At 43.8% G+C, this 12,175-nt stretch overlaps 1 protein-coding gene across 1 annotated transcript in view; it reads left to right on the top strand.

The window, feature by feature from the left end:
- The window catches only part of GPA33 (glycoprotein A33), a 39,849-nt gene extending 35,548 nt beyond the window's left edge, over positions 1 to 4,301 (top strand). Inside the window, exon 7 of the mRNA XM_029933354.1 lies at positions 4,226 to 4,301. Coding sequence (XP_029789214.1) covers positions 4,226 to 4,301 — 76 coding nt within the window. The remainder of the gene's footprint in view (positions 1 to 4,225) is intronic.
- Positions 4,302 to 12,175: the final 7,874 nt, after the last annotated feature.

The raw sequence follows: 12,175 nt of genomic DNA, 5'->3' as shown, positions 1-12,175 counted from the left end.
CCGTGTCCCTTCCCATGGCACCCTGCGCTCCCTCTTGTCCCACCACCTGTTACCGTGGTCGGTGTCTACCTAGGCCTGTATGATTTATGAAGACACGAACTGCATCTCATTCACGGCCTGGCACAGGTTGACTCTTGATAAATGTCTGCTGAATAAATAATGTTTGGTATCAGTGTATCTTGCCCAGGGTCATCTCCTGGTCTTCTAGATACTTGGAGGTGACTTCCAGTCCTCATGGGGCAAGGCTCTACCAGCATGTTGTTGAGTAGCTATGGAAGGGCAGGTGGCCACCTCCTCCAGTTTGGGCTGGCTTGTCTCTCTGCCTCTGGAAAGGCTCTGAAGGCTCATGTGCCTGAGCTCCAGGGTCATGTAAGAGAATAGGGTAAATCAGAGCCCATTGCATTAATTCAATGACTTTAAGTCAGGACCTAAGGCATTAATTCAATAACAAATCTTTTGTGAGCATGTGCTATGTGCCAAGCACTGCGCTGGTTGCAGGGTATATAAAGGTCACTAAGACACTCTTACTCAGGAAGAGACGGTCGAATGGAGGTGACAGACAGGAACATAATTACGTGAGATGGAGAAGACGCCATAGGAACACAGTGGGAACCCTCAGGGAGTTCAAGAAAACTCCAACGAGGAAGTGACATTTGAGCTGCATCTTGAAGGAAAATGTTTTACAAGTGAAAGAGGCGGTGGTGACCCATCCGTACTCCAATGTGGGGCTCTAGTACTTAAGTCTCAAATCACATTATCGGCCAGCAAGGCTACAGTCTCCTGCTGAACTTATTTCAATCCAGAAACTCAACGGGAAGTAGATGGTTGCAGGTTCTCTTGTAGTTGGAACCAGCTAACACAGCCTCCTCAGGCAGTCAGGCATTCCCTTCCCAATTTGTGGTTTCCGGCTGACAGCTCAAAGACTTATGCTTGAGAAGAGAGACAACGGCCACCAGTGATTGAGGGAAGATTGTGTGCTAGGCACTTGGTAGGCATTTGAACCATTGTTCGTACAATCCTTATTTACAGTGTCAAATATTAAGACACATGGCAAGATGAGGGATGCATATTATCACCGAAGGGAGGACTCTGGTTGCCCAGAGAGGTCCCTTCAAAGCAACATGAACGTTGGTAAATCAGCCACGCTTCAGGGTCTTGTTCTTAAGTTGCTCTTGTGCACACGCACACAGCACTGGCTTTCAAAGGCAGAGTGACATTAACCGACCTCACAGAGCTTGATGTACAATACTCACAGCAAACACTCAGGTAGCACTTGCTCCGGACCAGCCGCTGTTCCAAACACTTTGCATATAGCTCTCATAAGCCTCGAGGCAACTTGGAGAGTTGGGTGCTATTATTATTCCCATGTTACAGTTGAGGAAGCTGAAGCACAGTGAGTTTTAGCAATTTGAATAAACACAGAATGTCACTTTGCTATTTGCAGCTGTTCAGCAGACCAGACTTTCTGTCTACGTACCCCAGGCATTCTCACCGCATGAGTGCCGCACTCTCAGTTGCTTATTGAACATGGAATTAGAACAAGGGAGGCAAGTTACGTTCAGAGAGCCACGTGTGTCACCAGGCATCATGTTATCTGGGGGGATGGTGAACGCTTCGCTGGCCTTCCCCATCCTCGGGTGGGGGACACTCTGCTTCAGGGCCCTGAGCATCGGCAGGTCTGATTTCTAGTCCCTCCTGGAAAGTCCTGTCCTGTGGGAAGGACCTCCTCGGTCAGCTATTGGCTCTTGATTTTGTTCGTGGGGATTGGCTCTTTTCTGGCCAATTTCCAGAAAGGGCTTTCTACCCTTTCCATTACAGATGAGGAAGCCAAGGCTCAGGGAGATAGCGTCATGTCATCCGAGTTAACATAGTAGGATTAGACTCAGTTCTGTCCGATTCTGAGTATCATGCTCTTTCCACCTGACTGCATTTCCTCCTGACCCCATGCATATGTACAGGATTACTGAATGGGGAATAGGCGGGGATGAAAAAAGACTTACAGGGTTTCTGTTTGTTTTAAATGTGCATATGGGAATTGTTACCTACTATAATACAGGCATTTCAGATATAACACTATATGTGCATTTCTAAAAACCCTTGCATTCTGCAAAATCACACTCTAAAAATAATAGGGCTTGCAAGAAAATTAGGGTAAGGGACAGACCACAGAAAACCAGTGGAATTTATAATTGAATCACTTTTAAAACAACAATCCCAGCAAAAATACAGCAGGGCTGGATCTATGCTGTTAACAGCAAGTATCTCATCAAGTTTTGACCCTCAAACCGTTTTGATGCTCATCTCTATAGCAACCGACTTATCAAAATTAAAAGAAAGATGCAGGCAGGGTGATTGGGTGGCTCAGTCGGTTAAGTGTCCGACTCCAGCCAGGTCACGATCTCTCAGTTCGTGGGTTTGAGCCCCATGTCAGGCTCTGTGCTGACAGCAGAGAGCCTGGAGCCTGCTTTGGATTCTGTGTCTCTGTCTCCCTCTCTCTCTGCCCCTACCCTGCTTGCACTCTGTCGCTGTTTCTCTCAAAACTAAAATAAACACTAAAAAAAATTTTTTTAATGACCCAGGCAATTCATCTGGCTGAAGAGCAGGGGGGAGGTGTCTCCCTTTAAAATTTTTTGGCTTTTATCCTGTGTGTTGACTTTTAGCTATGTGCCTATCTTTGTACTCAAGTTCTCTTGTTAGCATGTCGGTATATCCTGCCTTTGCCATTTGTGGAAAAGGGCCAGGATATACTGCAAGGTGGTTTACCATTAGATCATCTTTTTAAAAAACAACGCTTCCTTTTTTTTAATTTTAATAATGCAAGGTAAGTGTCTTTTGTATTAGTCAGTTTAAGGCAAGTTATGCGATGGCAACACCCTAAGGTCTCAGTGGCTCACAACAGCAAAGGGTTATTTATTGCCCATATTATGTGCGATCCCAGGTTAGCTCAGGGCTGCTGCTCATTGTGGGGTGCAGGCTGAAGGTCAACCCGCTCTTGGGACAGTGCTGGCCTCATGGCCGAGGGAGAAGAAAAATGGCCGATTCTGAGAACACTCATACAGTTTCTGTCTGGCAGGGGCCGCCACTCCCTCTGCGCCTAGTTCCTCGCATGGAGCGAGTCACATGTCACCTTGCCCACCATCCTTCTCAGGGAGAAGGGGTCACCCATCTACTCCACCTTCAGCGTCTCCTCCTTGGCACTCACGGCTTCCCATACAGTTTAACATAAAGCAAAGTGAATCGATTCTTGAAATCGCTTAACTTGAAGCCACTTCTTGAATGAAAGGAAGGCACCTGTGCAGTATATTTAGCTTTTTTGTTAAGGCCACCGCGTATTGCTCTGGTTTGTCTTTCCTTGTGGTAAAGCTTGTTCCTCATGTCTGGGAAAGCCATCACCTCCCCAAGGCCCAAAAGGACAAGGGAAGAGAAGGGGGTGAACGCTTCCAGAACCCAGTAGGAGCTAGAGACTTGGAGGAGGGGTTTCTAACAGGAAGTGGAGTCACAGAGAGATGCCAACGCCAGAAAGGCAGCACCAATGCAAGGAACAGGCTGTGGAGGAAACACTATTCTCCCACCCCGCCGCCTCCCACCGCCAGAACTCAAGCGGAAGCCAGATGGCAAGACATCAGGTCATCATCAGGTCACATTGACTGTGGGGATCAACCTCTTGGAGTAGAAATAGAGGAAGAAAAGAGAAGAGAGTGAAGGTAGGGGGGAAGGTGCAAATGAAGAATAACCAATACATCTGTCTTCCCCTATAACAGTGGTACATACTCTATTTTTTACTGGGCACCAAGTCTCCTTATTCCCACTCCTCTGCACCCCCTGCACTTTCTTAAGGATGAAAAGGGATTCATTCTACCTTTTATTGTTTTCTTTTTCTTTTTTAAAGTTTATTTATTTTGAGAGAGAGAGAGAGAGTATAAGCAGGGGAGGGGCAGGGAAAGAGAGGGAGAAAGAGAATCCCAAGCAGTCTCTGCACTATCAGCACAGAGCCCAACATGGGGCTTGAACTCACAGATCATGAGACCATGACCTGAGCTGAAACCAAGAAACGGGATGCTTAACAGGCTGAGCCACCCAGGCGCCCCCATTCTACCTTCTAAAAGAGTAAAAGCTCATTCAGAGATGACTCAGCCTAAGTTCCAAAAAAAGGAATTTAGAAACACTTATATCCTATTTTGAGGGCCTAAAGAACAAATGTCTTTCAATGTCTTCCTCGTCCCAGAAAATGGGGGGTTGATTCTTCGGATGGCTGGTCCTGCGGCAGCAGCACCGGTGACTGGGGGAGGCTGCGGGACTAGTGCCCTGGGGAAGCCACACACGTAAGGAAGGTGGCGTCATTCTGCAGATCTCTCTCCACTTGGTTGTTTTCTCCTTACACTATTTTTCTTGAAATAACCTTGAACTTTCAAAAAATGTATAAGTACAACATGAAAGACCCGAACCATCTGAGAATGCCAAAACACTGCTCCATCACCCTAAAGATGTAGTATATATGTATAACATTTAATATGCATTTTCTCCCTATAAGGATATTCTTCTACGGAACCACAATACAGCCGTCAATATCAGGAAATCAGCGTCAGTATCCTCAGACTCCACTGTTTTCCCAATTTCCCAGTAAAATCCATTAGAGTGAAAGAGTGTAGTTCAGAATTACTCATTGCATTTAGTTATGTGTATATATCTCTATCATCTATCTATCTATCATCTATCTATCTTTTATTTATCTATCTACTTATTATCTATCTGTCTATTTATCTATCTCATATGTATTCAGTCTGAAACAATTCCTCAGTCTTTCCTCGATTTTCATGACTCTGACACTTCTGATGATGATAAGCTAGGTATTTTGAGGAAGTCTCTCAATTTGGGTTTGTCTGTGGTTTAGAGAAGGGTGTCACAGAACTGAAGCTGTGTCCTCAGTGCATCCTGTCTGGTGGCACAGGACTTTGATTTTCCTCTTACTGAGAATGTTAACTTTGATCACTAAACTAAAGCAGTGTCTACAAGTTTTTTCCCTTCTAAAGTTACTTGTTTTCTCACCGCAATAACTTTTTTTCAGAGAACTTCTTAGAGACGATGTGAACATCCATTTTCTCATCAAACTTTTAACTTGCTCATCAATTTATTAAATCTCCGTGGGCTCTTGGGTTTCTATTTTATCTCCTGGGTTGTAATCCGCTACTATCATTATTTATTTTGATGCTCAAATAGTCCCAGGTTTGGCCACGGAAGCCCCTTTTCTAGACGGCTTCTTCCACTTCTGACAATCCTTCTCTGTACACTTCATCATTTTCTGACATAAGGTGTTTCAGGTTCATTTTGTACTTTCTCTTTCTCAGCCCTGAAATCAGTTGTTTCCTTAAAGAGCGCCTGTCCATTTTAGTGAAAAATGGTGTTCTGAAATGGAGATCTGAGAATTAGGGGTGCTCATTCTTGTTATTTTCCAGGCCGTCTCAGCAATGTGAAGATCTAGTGAATTAACTATGTGTCTATCATACATAAAAAGTTATATATACTATTATAATTATATAATATAATATACATATAAATAATATACATAATTGTTATATAATTTCCCACATACATAATTATATCATTTTATATATAATATACATAATTATTATAGTTTTTCTACATACCAATCATCCCTTACTTTACCTCTATATTTATTCCTATATTAGTAATCTCTATATATTGAAGACCATTAGTTCACACCAGTGCCTCCAGTTCCAGTCCAACACCCCAGAGAGTTTGCGATTTCTCCCCTTCTGTATTTGTAGCTCCCTCCTGCAGCAGCTGGAACCCGTGGGTCAGGAATCTTTCTCCTTCCAGATATGAGAGAAGTTTGGAGACAATTTTCTATAGCAAATTCAAGGAAAATAGCATGTCCCTGATCTCCGCTATCAGCAAACCTCTATTAGCCAAAAAGAAATGAAAAGAAAAATTGTGAAAAAACACTCCACTTGGTTTTCAGCAGTGGTCTTAAAGTCACTTGTCATTTTTATGGTAGAGAGGATTCACCCAGAGGAGCAATAGATCAGTGAGAAGAAGGAAAAGAGAAGGGGTGGAAAGCGATGTTGGCCTAGTCTAAGGAGCCACCAAAGTGAAAGCTTAATTTCTATACGTATCTTGGTGGCTCTGACTCGAAGCAGTTGGCATGGCTGGAAGCTGCTTCTAATCGTAGGCAGAGACTGTCTTCTGAGTTTCCTAGGGGCCACACAGCAGGGGAAACAGCTCCTCATCTTTCCTCTCTCCCTCATGAAGGGGGTGCCCATCCAGAAGGTTACCCTTATTCTCTCTGAAAGGCATTGCCCGCTATGACCAGAGGAGTAAGGTACAACTACAGGTTTTACACACATGTCTTGGCAAAGAGGCTGATGGGCTGAGGGAACAAAGTCAGGAGCAATGGTGTCTTAGCTATGGAACTGAGACGTGAGCCACTGGCTTCGAGGTCAGAGTGGCTTGGATCACCCGATGCTCAGGGAAATGAGCCAAGAGCAAGATGCCTGACCTGCTGCTTGTTTCCTCTCCATTTCCTTTGTGGGAAGACAGAGAAATCGAAGGTAAGAGTTTCTGGAAGGTGATGGACACACTCAATAAAGTTACACAGAGGCCATCTGACTCCAACCACTGCAAAAAACCTGCTTGTCTCCCCCTGGAACTTCTGTGATTTGAGTAAATACACATCTGCTTACAGTATCCAGATCTCATGATTTTCCATCATTCCTTTCTTCCTGATGCCTTCTGGGAGTGTTACTTAATCCAATCTTCTAGCTCTAATTCTGGGATTGGGGCTGGCTTGCTACAGCTTCCTCTGAAAGCAGAGCCTGGGAACAAGGTGCTTGTCTTATGAGGGGTATCGGGAAGCAGTCATGAAGCAGTAAGGAGAGTGGCATAGGGAAAAAGTCAGCAAAATCTGTGTGGTTGAGCTGGTTCCCGCTGTGGGCAACCAGGGCTCAATCACACTGTGCATCCTCCGAGAAACAGCGCGACGCGCCTCAGAATTTTCCTGCTGAAGCGATGACCAACAGGGGCGTTTATCTACTAACCATCCCCTGCAGATTCGGCTGGTTCAGAGTTGTTTCTGCGGGTGTCCACTTTCCTGCCCTTCCTGGGTGAGTCATGGGATGGCCTCCTGAGGCAAAAGAGGAAAGAGATTGTAGCACACCTCCAAGTGAGTGCAGAAGCCTCATGCACAGATCTGTCATAGCTGCACTGAATTCAGGTGACAGAGAAGATGAGGTGAGGGACCACAAGTGTCTGCCCAACCTTAGTGGCCACAGTGGACAGCCTACAAGCTTGCTCCACTTCAAAGACACTCTGACCACAGGAAACCTTTTTTATTTATTTATTTATTCTAATTCCAGGGGCGCCTGGGTAGCTCAGTCAGTCAAGCATCCAACTTTGGCTCAGGTCATGATCTCATGGTTCACAAGTTCAAGCCCCATCTTAGGCTCTGTGCTGACAGCTCAGAGCCTGGAACCTGCTTTAGATTCTGTGTCTCCCTCTCTCTCTGCCCCTCCCCTGCTCATACTCTGTCTCTCTCAAAAATAAATAAAACATTTTAAAAATTCAAAAAAATTAATTCCAGTGTAGCTAACATCCATATATTACATATATAACATCCGTTATATTAGTTTTAGGTGTACAATGTAGCAACTGAACAGCTCCTTACACTGCTCAGGATTCGTCATGATAAGTACTCCTAATCCCTCACCTATTACACCCCTCCTCCCACCCTCTCCCTCCAGTAACCATTTAGTTTGTTGTCTGCAGTTGAGAGTCTGGGTTTTGTTTTTGTTGTTTTAGTTTGTTCCCCCTCCCTTTGTTTGTTTATTTCGTTTCTTAAACTATATGTAAGTGAAATCATATGGTATTTGTCTTTCTCTGACTGGCTTCTTTCACTTAGCATAATACTCTCTAGGTCCATCCATGTTGGTGTAAATGACAAGATTTCATTCTTTTTCATGGTTGAATAATATTCCACTAATCATTATCCTTTCATCTGTCCATGGACACTTGGGCTGCCTCCATAGTTTGGCTATTATAAACAATGCTACAGTAAACATAGGGGTGTATATATCCCTTTGAATTCGTGTTTTTGTACATTCTGGGTAAACACCCAGTAGTGCAGTTACTGAGTCATAGGGTAGTTCTAGTTTTAGTATATCCAGGAACCTCCATACTGTTTTCCACAGTGGCTATATCAGTTTGCATTCCCAACAATAGTGCACGAAGGTTCCTTTTCTCCACAACCTTACCAACACTTGCTGTCTTTTGAGTTTTTTATTTTAGTCCTCTGACAAGTGTTAGGTGACATTGTGATTTTGATTTGCATCTCCCTGGTGATGAGTGATGTTGAGCATTTTTTCACGTATCTGTTGGTCATCTATATGTATTCTTTGGAGAAATGTCCATTCATGTCTTCTCCCCATATATATATTTTTTAAGTTTTTATTTTATTTTATTTTTTTTGAGGAAGAGAGAGGGCAAGAGGGAGAGACAGAATCCCAAGCAGACTCTCTGCCATCAGTGCAGAGCTCGACTCAGGGCTCAAATTCACGGACTGTGAGATTATGACCTGAGCTCAAACCAAGAGTCAGACACTGAACTGACTGAGCCACCCAGGTGCCCTTCTTTTGCCCTTGTTTTAATTGGATTATTTGTGTTTTGGATGTTTTTTTTTTAATTTTTAAAAATGTTTTTTATTTATTTTCTAGAGACAAAGACAGTGCAAGCAGGGGAGGGTCAGAGAGAGAGGGAGATACAGAATCTGAAACAGGCTCCAGGCTCTGAGCTAGCTGTCAGCACAGAGCCCGACGCGGGGCTCAAACCCATGAACCGTGAAGTCATGACCTGAGCCGAAGTCGGACGCTTAACCGACTGAGCCACCCAGGCGCCCCTGTGTTTTGGATGTTAAGTTGCATAAGTTCTTTATATATTTTGGACACTAACACTTTATATATTTTGGATCCTAACAGATATGCCATCTGCAAATATGTTCTCCCAATTCAGTAGGTTGTTTTTAGTTTCCTTGGTTGTTTCCTTGCTGTGCAGAATCTCTTTAATTTGAGGTAGTCCCAATAGTTTATTTTTGCTTTTGTTTCTTTTACCTAGAATATATCTAGAGATGTAGCTAGAAAAAGGTTGCTAAGGCTGATGTCAAAAAGGTTGCTGCCTGTGTTCTCTCCTAAGATTTTTATGGTTTCAGGTCTCACATTGTATTGTTGTGGATGGTGTAAGAAAGTGGTCCAGTTTCATTCCTTTTTATGTTGCTATCCAGTTTTCCCAACATTATTTGTTGAAGAGACTGTCTTTTTCCCAAGGAGCTTCTTTATACATCAGCCTCAGGTATCACCCCTCTTCAGCCTCAAAAGTGTGGGGAGAAGGAGGGTCCAGCCAGGGTCCCTCTCCTGTTAGTTTCTCTGGCTATGTGCCTTGATGTTTACAACTACTTTCTGTAGGGTTGCATTGCAGCCGCCTCTCTTCTGTGGATCAGTAGTGATTTGCCCAGGACAACATAGTGAAGAGAGCATGAGTGAAAGTCTTTCCCCAACATGAAGGTCTTGCTAGACCACTCTTTCTCTTCAAATCAACCTGGGGCCAGTTCTGAAGGTTCCACCTTTTAGCTTTTCTCCCTTGTGTCCTCTTCCTCCCTGTTCTTCTTATTATCTTGGCACTCTTGCATGGAATACAGATCTGGGCCTCATTTGTGGACACATCCCTGTTGTGAAGTGAGCCTGAGGTTGTTTTCTGCCTCTTGGTAGCCCCTCAGTCCATCTCCATGAAGAAACAGGTGGAGCGGCCTCTGCTAGGCAAATGTCCAGATGATGCATTTCAACATTCACGAAAGGATGTCATTCTTGCCCCACTCCCAACGGCTGGCTTTTAAAGCAAGTGTGTCCTCACTTAACTGCCAAGAGAGACTACCTGCACACCAGAAACATCAAGCAATTGTAACGTAAGGCTTACTGTCAGTCAATAAATTTCAAAATGTCTACTGAAAAAAAAAGTAAAACTCACAGTAAATTCTGCAGAGTATATCATATTCTTTACCCTTGACTGAAACCAAACCATCAGTTCTGCATACTTGGTTTGGACCATCTTAATCTCTTCTGGAATTCTTTTACATTAACTGTGTTATACATATTCTTTTATGCAACTGTGTTATTCCATTGGACACCATTGTAGAAGATTTTTAGAAACAGTGTTAGGTCTCTCATTTTTGTGTTTAGGGTGTTATTGAGGACACTGGTCATTACATTGCAAACCTTTTATGAATAAGAATCCACCAAAGAATTTTCTCTCAGTTCTGCTTACTAGAAAGGTTTTTTGCTACTGGTGAACAACGAATTTGCTACAGCCATACTGTTTTAATTTAACATATGAATTGTGAACTTGTGTTTCCCTCTTTGCAAAGGTTACTAGCAAGCTCAAAGTCAGACCTATGATGCACATCAAGCAACTGTATAGATCTTTTCTAAATAGATTTGTGAACTAACTTTTTCCATTACCTTACTTTTTTTTTTGCCCTCATTTTTATCTTCACATTGATTTTGACTTTATTTATTGTCTTCAGTTTTCATCTTTTATGTATTTTGGGAACCCACTTTAAGTTCTTTTGAAAATAAGACAGGCTTGATTTTGATTAGCAATAAGAATAATAACAGCTGTGAGGTGTGAGATCTCATGCCTGGAGCTCTGGAGGTAGTTTTAGCTGGTTCTGCACTTCAAGGGTAAGGAGATTCCAGGAGGCGGTGAGGTCATGGACACACAGGTGATACCCTGGGTGAGGGAGAAGTGAGACAGTAGCCAAGAAGGAGGTCTGGGGACATCTCTAACGGCACATGGAGGAAGAGAACTCAGCAAAGGAGATGAAAGTGAAGCCTGCAGCAAGGTTGGAGGAAAGCCCAAGACAGGATGGTCCACACAGCAGGAGGATAGAGATTCTTCTCTTTTAAAATATCTTAACTGAGGTGCCTGGGTGGCTGAGTCCATTGAGCAGCTCACTCTTGATTTCAGCTCAGGTGATGATCCCAGGGGAGTGAGATGGAGCCTGTGTTGGAGCTCAGCATGGAGCCTGCTTGAGATGTTCTCTCTTTTTCTCTGTTCCTCTTCCCTCAGCATGCATGCTCTCTCTCTAAAAAAAAAATAAATAAATAAATCTTAGACAAACCAAACCCATCATGTTTCTATTTCACCTTTTCCTCATAAAATCAATACGAAGTATTTCACTGTTTAAAGTGTTGACTGAGCATAGCTTATTCAGCTTAACAATCTTCTGTGATTTTTTTTTTTTTTTTTTTACCCATGAAGAGATAAGCCTTTCTGTTTCCACCCAAACATTCCCGGTGGCCTTGATGGACACCTGTCAGCCTGGTCTACCTCCAGGTTAAGAAGCCACCCAGTACTTGCAGGCTGAGAACCTGCCCAGACTCCAGGCGGACCTCCCCGGACCGGGGGTGGAGGTGAGGGTGGGGGAGCAGAAGTGCAGGGCTCAGGAAGCATCCGTGGTGGAAAGTGACGTCAGCATCGCAGAGACGCGGAAGTGGATTTCTGCAGAGACACCTGGACTCATAATTTAGGCAACTGTCACTTCCTCCCCCACTTGGCAATCAAAGCCGGAGATGTTTTGAGCTTTCTTTTGTGCTGCCAGGAGAGAAGATGGGCTCACTGTGCCAATGGGTAATTATTTCACGTCACTCCAGAGAGAGTACAGACTGCAGCTGCCGTGCAGCGGGGCTTTGAGAGGTGGAATTAAAGAGTCTCTTCTCACTCGGCATCCAGCAAGAGGCTTCAAAGAACCTGCGGAAACATTAACTGAGCAACTTTCTAGAAAATCAGCCTTAACTAGTCTATCTAAATATTTTGCGTTGTGTATACACGTGTTTGAGGTTATTGGGGTGGGAGCCGTTGTCAGAAGTTCATGAATGGCTAGTTCAGGAACGGGAGAAGAACTGAACTTTATAAAGCATATTCAAAGACATGACCTATTTTGATCTTCCCAGTCACACTATCAGCCAGATGGCCACACTATCTCAGAAGAAACTGAGGGTCAGAAGAATTGAAGTGACTTGTCAAGGATTCAAGCAGCTGGTCAGTGACAGAGCAGGGACCCAAACTCAGGTCAAACCACGTGAGTCCTGGGCTTCCTTATAGAACTTTTACT

This window comes from Suricata suricatta, chromosome 3 (assembly GCF_006229205.1).
Source record: "Suricata suricatta isolate VVHF042 chromosome 3, meerkat_22Aug2017_6uvM2_HiC, whole genome shotgun sequence".
Lineage (NCBI taxonomy): Eukaryota > Metazoa > Chordata > Mammalia > Carnivora > Herpestidae > Suricata > Suricata suricatta.
Note: the sequence above shows the minus strand (reverse complement) of the source record. Positions and strands in the feature narration are given on the sequence as shown.